Source organism: Lichenostomus cassidix, chromosome 2, assembly GCF_008360975.1.
Source record: "Lichenostomus cassidix isolate B80296 chromosome 2, HeHo_3.0, whole genome shotgun sequence".
Classification (NCBI taxonomy): Eukaryota; Metazoa; Chordata; class Aves; order Passeriformes; family Meliphagidae; genus Lichenostomus; species Lichenostomus cassidix.
This window is the reverse complement of record NC_139482.1, coordinates 68,810,993-68,820,525: the sequence shown is the minus strand read 5'-3', so window position 1 is coordinate 68,820,525 and position 9,533 is coordinate 68,810,993. Positions and strand designations below refer to the sequence as shown.

The 9,533-nt window shown below is 53.2% G+C and overlaps 1 protein-coding gene across 1 annotated transcript; it reads right to left on the bottom strand.

The window, feature by feature from the left end:
- Nucleotides 1-3,157: 3,157 nt before the first annotated feature.
- On the bottom strand, nt 3,158-9,309 carry FOXF2 (forkhead box F2). The gene is made up of 2 exons (XM_085052022.1): nt 8,039-9,309; nt 3,158-4,119 (listed from the first exon to the last, which is right to left on the bottom strand). Exons 1-2 carry the CDS (start codon nt 9,048-9,050, stop codon nt 3,953-3,955), a joined length of 1,179 nt encoding a protein of 392 aa, XP_084908148.1. The 5' UTR covers nt 9,051-9,309; the 3' UTR covers nt 3,158-3,952.
- Between the last annotated feature and the right edge of the window lie 224 nt (nt 9,310-9,533).

The window sequence follows — 9,533 nt, the reverse complement described above, 5'->3', positions numbered from 1 at the left end:
CAACATCCCACATAAGATATCTCAGCATTTGGCTAATTTTGCCTATGTTAAAATGATTGCTCAAATGATCCCAGCTTTCAAGTGGTTGAGTGGGGTTTTTTTCTGTGTAATATAAACACCCTCACAAGCAAAATCCCTCCACTGAAGCAGTAAGACTATGATGAAACCAGAGAATGGAGAAAATATATATATAAGATTATAGTGGATCACACGCAAACTGTTTGAGGCACTCCAGTGTGATTTCATTCCCATCCCACGGAGACTCTGCCTAGCGTGTTCTAATAATGGAAATGTTTGGATTAGTCCATGTTCAATCCATTTACCTCAGCACCTCACCAAATGTGAGCTATGCCATCAGTCTAGATGACTAACTATTTGTAATTTAGTTGTAGCTTTCTTGTAGCTGTGGCGGTCCGAGGTCATTAGGGAGGCACGGTTTGCATTACTAATGCATTAGACCGACGGATCTGGTTGGAAAACCGAATGGAGCTTTCTGGATACACAAGCTGTTCACTGGGATAGACCAGAAGTGTACCTAGAAGCTGTCTGCTCTCATCTTCCTTTGAGCTCACCTGAAAGGACTAAGCCATTGCGGAAGCTGAAACCCTAGGCTGAAAGTCACGGGTGACTTTATTGTCAAACACAGCAAAAGTGTAAGTCTGCTGTTGGGTGCTACTTGGGCTATAGCACTGCTAAATGGAAAAAAAGTAGCACTTAGGCTTCTTACAACCCAAACACAGGGAACAAAGCAGTCAGAAACCTGTTAGCAGGCAAGGAATGAAGAGACAAAGAGGAAGAGAATAGACTACTTTCAAAGAAAAGAGCAGTAACTGAGAGCTGCAGAGATACAGACCTTCTCATGTCTTGTACCAACTGATGCTCATTTTCTCATAGCAGCTACAGGTTTCCCTACAGAGCAACTAGCAAATGCATGCTCAATTTCAGGTCTGCTTTCCTGGACTCCTTCACAATGCTCAGAATAAATATACACATCTAGATTTCTGGTTTTGTTCTAATGCTAGAAATTTCGGCTTTCTCTGATATTTTCTCTGACATTTTCTCTGACACTATAAGTCTGCGCAAGTCTCGGAGATGAGTACTGCATCACTGCTGCCGTGATTAGAAGTCTCAGTGTGCTGGATCCCTAACAGAGAATTTCTTTTTCTGAAATGTGGAGTATTTGGGTATGTTCAATGGCTGTTAACAAATGTTAAAAGATGCAGGGAATTTTTAACTGTATGGCTCAAATGTAAATACCTTGTCCTCACTGTGGCACAGCTCTTGGTCATGACTCTCACTGGCTCTGCGGCCACTGGAGCTCTTTAGACTAAACAAGGGCTGAATTCCTAGGGTAGAAGGTACTGCAATAAAATCAAATATCAAAACAAAATCAGATCAAATTAACTTAAAAATCTGTCCACCTTTTTCCTCCCTGTCATTTAAGTCACCCTTAAATTCAGAAGAAAGTGTTTGAGCTCCTTTTACTGGCAGCACTCAGAACCATAGTGATGTCTAAAGAGTACTGCTTCTGAAATGTCCTTTGTTTGAACAGCTTTAACGGGGGAAAAGGAACCTTAATAGTCTTAAATCACCAAGGGAGAGCACAGAAGCCCAAAACCAAAGGATGTCCTAGCAAATCCTCCCCCTTTCTTAGGACAACAGCCACTGGGAGCATTACTCACGTCTTCTGGTTTATAGAAGCACCCAGTAGGTGGGGAAAAGGATAATAATAGTTTTTTAAAATCGCTGGGACAACACTGTGCGAAGCTGCGGGGCCGGGAGCTGCCGGAGCCCGGCGGCCGGGGAGCGGCTGCGGGCCGGGGCCGCTGGAGGGCACTGGCGCCCCGCTCCCGGCCGCCGGCAGGGAAAGGCAGTTTTTTTCTCTTTGAGGTCCTGTCATTCCTGTGTAAACAAGTTACGTTCAAGTGTTTAGGATATAAATTACGACCATGCAGGCTTGCCTCGGAAAGAATGTAAACACAGCACTGTGGTCGGAGCAAACTCTGAAACTGACTTTATAATTTATCACAGGCCCTGAGAAGCTCAGGGAAGAAAAGGGCATGTCTGAGCATAAATATGTATTTTAAAAGATGAAGAGTTTTATCTCTATGTATAATTACATATATATAATTATATATATATTTGTGTGTGTGTGTGTGTGTGCGCGCATAAATACATATATATATATACACACACACTTATATGTGTGCACGCTTGCACAGAACCATTCTCCTGAAACTCTCTCCCCTTTTTCAGCTCTCGGGCGCGGGGCCGGGCAGAGTCGGGTGTCGGAGCGAGTTGGGGTACGGGGACGACTCTGTCCCCGCCCGACAGGACGGGCTGCCGTGGGGGTGGTGGCCGTGCCAAGCTGTCCCCGGGCAGGGCTGTGCAGGGTGGGTTCGGAGCGCATCCCCCGCCCGTGGGGCTGGCGCGGCCGTGGGTTTTGCAGGATGCACGGACGAGCACTTCCCGGCGCCAGGCTCCGACTCTTTGGCTGCTCGGCATCCATAGGCCACGGCGGCATCGTGGGGACAGGGTTTGCTTTGCTTGGGGTGCTTCGGGGGCCCCTTTTTGTTTTCTTTTGTTATTTTTTTAACCTTTATTCCCTCCGGCCCGGTAAGCTGCCCACACCTTTGACGGTGCTTCCTCCAGACCTTATCAAGCCACGGTTTTATCGCGGATCCTCTCTCCGCCCAGCCGTGACGTGCCCTCTCGGGTCCATCCCCGCATTGAACAGAGGCTCCTGTGCCCCCACACCTGGCAAAGTCCCGCCGGGACACAAAGGGACTGCTTTGGGAGGGAGCTATGGGGAAAGGGGACACGGGGACACCCGGACGCATCCCTAAAGAGTGGGGAGGGTGTTTCAGACCTAGAAAAGCCCTCGAAGACAGGATTATGCAGTCCGTACCCTCCTGCCTTTGGGTCCTCTCCTAGGTTATTTCAAAGCCTATCCAGCAGCAGTGGGAAGGACGGGGGAAGTGGGTGACGGCGGGACGTGAGGCCCCGAGACCATGGCAGTGACCTCCTCGGGTCAGCCTCTCGCTCCCCTCCTCCGCCTGCTACGACTGAAGGGTTGCATCTTTAACTGTCTCCGATACTGGGGTGAAAGAGTTTTCTCAGAAGGAGCCAAGGGAAAATAAGTGCCTGTCCAGTGATAGTCGTTTATATACATTTTATTGGAAAAAAAAATTTTTACATCAAAATATTTTGGCAAACTGTAAAAAGTATACATAAGTGCAAATATATTCTCCTTTTAAAGCAATAGTGTGTGAGTATACACGAGATTTATTTAAAATATTTTTTAAAAAATACTGTGGTAGAAAACAACTTTTGTAAAAATAAAAAAACAAAACGTTGTATTGCTGCAATACTGGGAAAAAATCGAACTTTTCTTACAGTCTATACACGAAAGGGCTAAACAACACTGTTTTAATAATATCAATCGGTCGGTGCTGAAGTCCAAAGTGTCCTTGGTGGGGCTCAGGGAGGGAACACAATAAAAAAGTAAATTTCCCACTAACACAGTAACAGAAGGGGGAGTCCTCGCAGGTGCTGAGCTGAGACATTTAATTTTCTTATTCAAAGGCACTTTCTCGTATAAAAATATATCGAATTGTTCCCTTTCCCAAAGCTTGGTTCTTTAGAAGGTCACAGAAAGGCGATTTATAATTAAGGTGGTCAGACTTGGCATAAGGACGCTTACGTCCCCCCTAACCCAAAACATCACGCAAGGCATTTTTCTTTTAGTAAGACCTTTGGAGCATTATATCGGCTGTACGCGTCCTTCAGGGCACGGAGTGGGACCGAAAACACTGCTTCCTTAGGCAGATTTGCTAAGTGGCTCGTGTACTATCAATGCTATCAGAGTGCACATTATATTTAATCTGCGTGGGTCTGTCTACACCTCGGCTCTGTTCAGTGACACCTGATTGTCTCTGTTGGGGCGCTGCCTTCACATCACGCAGGGCTTGATGTCTTGACAGACGCTTTGGTGGTGGTGGTGGTGGTAGTAAGACCCACTAGCGGACGGGTGAAACGAAGAAATGCCATTAAAATTGAGGACAAAATCTTTCCTGTCACACACCGGGGAGGGATGATGCTGGTAGCGAGGCAGTCCCACTGCAAGAGAAGGAAATAACAAGAGCTGCTCAGAAGTCGGAGAGCTTTGCCCGGGTGGAGCAGCCCTTCCTCCCTCTCCCGCAGGGAGCAGAGGCTGCCTGCAAAGAGCTGGCACAGCGCTCCCTTACCCCCTGTCTCGGCTCCCCCTGCAAGGTACGGTAACTCCTCTTTGACTTTCCTGGCAGCGGACTTGGACGCTCCGCGGGGACAGAGCCTGATCCGCTGCAGGGCAGAGAGACCTGTGGTGCCATTGCCCCGAACGGGAAGGGGAAGTAGATTCCCCGGAGTCTCTCATCGCCCGCAGGTAGGCTCGGAGCTGCACCCGTGCTCGTACGAGCCCCCGAGGCTGCTGTGCGGGGAGGCTCTAGACTACACAGCGGTGTGGCACGAAGGCTGAGGAGAGGAAGGCATGTGGAGGTGGATGCCCACAGACACGTGCCCGGCCGCATCCCGGGGGCACGGATATCTCTGAGCATCCCTCCTGCATGGGCACACACGCAGGGCTTCCCACTGTCCTTCTGCCTGGGTACTTATCAGCGTGGAGGGGTAGTTCGGCCTCTGTGTGGGGTAGATGAAGGAGTGTGTGTTTTGTGCGTGTGTATGCGTCTGTGTGTGAGAGAGAGAGAGACGATGCCATTTGCGTATTTTCCTGCATGCACCAAAGCTATCTGAACGCGATCCCCATCTTTCCGCGCTCTTCCCGCTCCCACCCCGTTCCTGGGAGGATCATGCTTCTGACTTGAGCTGCTGCAGGTTGAATTCCAATCACGATCCATCTGTATGTTAATACAGTATGTATTTATTTATGTGTGTGTGTGTGTGTGTAAGAGCGTTCACGCCTTTTCGCGTGTGTGCTTTCATAAACATAAGATACACCCTACGGTTCATCAACAACAACAAGCCAAGGACATCCGTGGCACCGACATGTAAATGACCTTGCAAATTCCCATTGTAATTTCCCACAGCCTAAGGCAGCCTTTCGGGGGCCGCATGGGAGACGTCACCCCACCCCCAACACCGAGCCGTAGGACCGTGCTGGGATCTTTGGCCTGGCAGGGTTCCTGCTGGACCCGGCGGGGAGGGGAGCATTGCCCCAGCAAGGCCCGCAGGGTAGAGCCAGAGAGGGTTTTGGTTTGGCGTGTGGATGTCAAACACGGCTAGCGGGATCCTGTCAAATGCGACCGGGGGTCAAGGGAAAAAAAAAAAAGAGAGAGAGAGAGAGAAGAAAAAAAAATCCAGCAAAAGAAAGAGAAGGAGAGTAGCGGAGTAGCGGGGTTGAAAGGGAAAAGAAAAAGAAAAAAAACAGGAGGGAAACATCCCCGGTTTTCCTCAGGATGGCGGAGCCGAACCCTTTGGCGGCGTCGGCCGGCGGCGCACATAGCCCGTTCTCCTCCGGCATTGTCCCCTCCTTCACCCCGCAGAGCTCACTTTATAAAAGTGATTATTTCGCTGGATTTCCTCGGCTTTCTAATAACCCTGCTGGTATGCTCACCATAAACTGGGGCACTTTATTACAATCCTGATTCAATCATTTAGCAGGATTTAATAGTCTGCGAAAAAAATCCGGCTCCCCCCGCCCCCCAGCTTCAAAATCCTTTCAGCAGAACCAAGCCTCCTGTTTCTAATTTTTACCTCTCTTATTCTTGGGTCTCATATAAATTCACGGTTTTTAGTCCTCCCTGACGCTGTCATGGGTAAAGGATTATTGACCGATCAACAGCGATTGCCACCGAGTTTGCTTTGCATTTAACTAAGACAAAGGGAAAGGGGAATTTCACTTGCTACTGCTTTTGCGGGGAGAAGAGGAGAAAGATTATTGCTGGTTATAAGTACAAATAAAAGAGCTCGGATCTTTTTTCCTCATCTCCTTTCACTTTTCTGAATATTTGCGCCACAGAGATTTTATGTATCGTGCACAAATAAGGATTGCATCCACTAAAAAAAAAAAAAAAAGGGGTTGGTTTGATTTTTTTTCATTTAATCAAGGATTGGGTATGGCTTGCACTAAAATCCTGGGCCCAGATATTGAAGCTGTAGAAACTAAGCGGAGAAACCTCTCTTTGCGTAGTGATGGCATTAAATCTGAGCTGCTGGTAATGGGCGCTCGTGGTCGGCATTAAGCAAGCGTCCAGCGGTCCATATGCGTCTGTATACGTCCTTGAATAGAAACAACTGGGATTTAAACCTCCCCGGCCTCGGGAACCGCAGTGGAGCTCTGGGAGGACCAGAGCCCTTGCTCTCTCTCCCTCTGCTTTTTATTTTGCAGAGGTATTCTTGGGCTGCTTCTGGATGAAAATTTCTCGTCCAGGAATCAGTTTTCTTACCTCAGGTGTCTGGCAGGAGGAGGGGGGAAGCTGCCTCCCAGCTCTGCTCCCCATGCCAGTCCCACTCCTGCACCACGCGTGGCCCCATGGGCCCTGCGTGGCGGACTGTGCGGTGGCAAATAGTAAAACAAACAGGGAAACAAAGATTCAAAGAAAGAAAAAGAAAAGAAAACAACAATCCAAGCAAAAATAGCAAACCAAAGCAGAAATTGCTAGCCGTGAAGGTACGTAGTTCGGCGGGGGATGCCCTTGTGAACCCGCCGGCCTCTAGCCCTGGTCCTAAAAAGCACGTGGAAAGACACCCTATATATCCGAAAAGTTGGTTTAAACTTCAGCAGCAGAGCCCCTTGGGCACAGAGGAGCCAACCTGGGGACGCACCTCGTCCCGTCACTCCTCTGCGCCGAAACGCCGGGAAGACGGCGACACGGTTTGCAGCCGCCTCTCCCCAGAAAGCGCATCAGGGCTATTTAGGGGTTTGGGTTTTTTGTTTTTACGGGAGGAAAGCTTGCAACCGCTTGCTTTCCCCTGACAGCCCACGTCTCTTCTGCGGTGATCGCAAAGCGACTTGCACGGCGGCTCGCCTTCCCCACGGCGACAGCGGGCTGTGGGGAGGCCCCGGCAGGCTGCGGCGCTCGCAGAAGGACAGGAGAGTGATTGACAGGCGCCCAGGGAGGGGGCGGGAGGGGACTCAGAGCTGAGGGTCGCCTGTATTTGTTACTTGTTGAAATTCCCATAAAATTGAACAAGACCCCGCTCTCATAGGGGTTAAGTCAGGCTAAAATCCTCTTCGGTGTGGTCCAGCCCAGACTGTCTTTGTTTGCTTAACCTCTGGGACCCACGTTTAAAAGGGCTATTTGGAAAAATTCCCCGTAAGAGCCCAACATCTTTTACCCATTTTTGTGCTCGGATTTTCTGAGCAGACATTGTCTGTAATCACTGGCCGGGGAGGGGTGAGGGAGTGGGAGACAGCGACCAGAAAACTCTTTCCCTCCGGTTGCAGAAATACACTCGATCCGCTTTAATCTCTCTAGCATTTTTTAAGATAAGCGGGTGGTTTTGGTGTTAGAGGTTTGCGTATTTTCAATTCCCTTCTCTTTCCCCTCCGTAGGGTTTAGAGGATAATATTTGACGCCTTTATTTGATTTCTCCCGCGACGCGTCTCCGCGGAGCGCGGTTTACCGAGGCGGCGGCTATGCCCGGCGGCGCTCCCTGCGAAGCGAAGCCGCGGCACGGGGCGGAGGGGCCAAACCCCGCTCCCGCCGCCGCACACATGTCGCTGGCACCGGGAGGGAGACGCTCGAGCCGGGACGGAGCCGGGACGAAGCCGGGCTTTCCTCGGAGTGCTCCTTCTTGGCACGGGGCAAACAGGAGGGATGCTCGCAGCCGTGCCCACAGCCGCCCCCTCAAAAAGCCTCCCTGTCCCGAAACAGAACAGCTCCAACCCACGCGTATTTTTTTCCCTCTCGCAGACAATGCACCTCTTTTTTCCGACACCGTGGTGGTCCGGGGTTCCCCGCGCGAAACCTTTGTCGCCGGCGAAACCCCCTCCGGCGCCGCGCTCCCCGCCGCCCCCGCCGCCCCTCTGCGCCCCTACCTGAGAGGTCGTCGCGGGGGCTCTGATGCAGGTATCCCTGCTCCAAGGAGTAGGAGGGCACGCTGGAGTGGATGCCGGAGGAGGCGGTGTTGGCGGCTGGGAGGCCCTGCTGCTTTATGTAGGGCGAGGCCCCCGAGGCTGTCCAGTGAGCAGAAGGGCTAGTGTAGGGCGAGTGGCACTCGATGGCGCTCGCCATGGCCGGCGAGGAGGGCACGGGGCTGCTGCTGCTGTCGGGGCCGTAGTCCCCGTTGGCAGTCACCGGGCAGCTGGCCATGTAGGTCGAGCCGGGGTTGGGAGACATGTGTGGGACGTGGTGGCCGCCGCTGAGTCCCTCGTAGCCGCTGGCCATGGCGTTGGGCATCATGTCGAGGTTGTAGCTGTTGGAGTGGCAGGCGAGGGAGGCGGGGGGCGCCTGGAAGTCGAAGCCCTGCGGGAGGATAGAGGCGCCGAAGCCCAGCCCGTTCATCATGCGGTACATGGGCTTCAGCGCCTGGCATTTCCTCCTGAAGCCGCGGGGCCGCCGTCGGAAGGAGCCCTCCTCGAACATGAACTCGCTGGCCGGGTCGATGGTCCAGTAGTGGCCCTTGCCCGGGCGGCCCAGGCCCTTGGGCAGCTTGATGAAGCACTCGTTGAGGGAGAGGTTGTGGCGAACGGAGTTCTTCCAGCCCTGATAGGAGCCGCGAAAGAAGGGGAAGCGGGCCTGCAGGAACTGGTAGATCTCGCTGAGGGTCAGGCGCTTGGAGGGCGAGCTCTGGATGGCCATGACGATGAGGGCGATGTAGGAGTAGGGGGGTTTCTCGGGCCGCCGCAGCCCCGAGCTGGCCTTCTTGCTCTTGGAGGACGCCGCCGCCGCCGAGGAGGAGGAGGAGGAGGTGGAGGTGGAGGAAGAGGAGGTGGAGGTCTCCAGGGCGGAGGAGGGCGGCCGGCTCATCTGGAGAGCTCCGGGAGCCGGGCTGCAGGAGCGGAGAGGGACGGGGGGCTCCAGCCGCTGCTGCCCGCTCTCGGTGGTCATCTGGCGGAGGGAGGGGAATGGGGCAGGGTGGGGTGAGGCTGGGAGGGAAGGGGGGGAGCCGGGCGGGGTGGGTACCGGGGCGGGGGGTGCCCTGAAGGGGGAGAGCGGGGGGGGCGGTGGGAGCCGCTGTCCTCCGGGCACCTCCTCAGCGGTGGGGCGGCGGCAGCGCCCTGCGCATCCCTCCCCACGGTCACTTGCGCAATGGCTCCTCTGCTTTCCGCCGGAGCCAGGCACTGGGCGGGATGGACCGGCCCCGGCCCCGGCCCTGGTCCGGCCCCCTCCCTCCCTGCGCCGCGCCGCCCGCGGAGGCTCCGCTCAGCGCCGCTCCGCTTCCTCCTCTGCCCCCCACCTGGGGACCATCCCGCTGCCTAATCCGGCAAGGAGAGGAAGCATAAGAGCCTCCCCCCCCGCCCCCCAATCTCTTCCGCACTGTTACTCTTTCATATATACCTTTTTTTTTTTTCGTAAGACACAGGACGATCG

Excerpts from the sequence above, each read along its gene's own strand:
- FOXF2 (XM_085052022.1), bottom strand. The coding sequence starts at position 9,050 with ATGACCACCGAGAGCGGGCAGCAGCGGCTGGAGCCCCCCGTCCCTCTC. Across the intron at positions 4,120-8,038 it reads CCCCCGCGACGACCTCTCAG|TGGGACTGCCTCGCTACCAG; the intron begins GTAGGGGCGCAG and ends CTTCTCTTGCAG.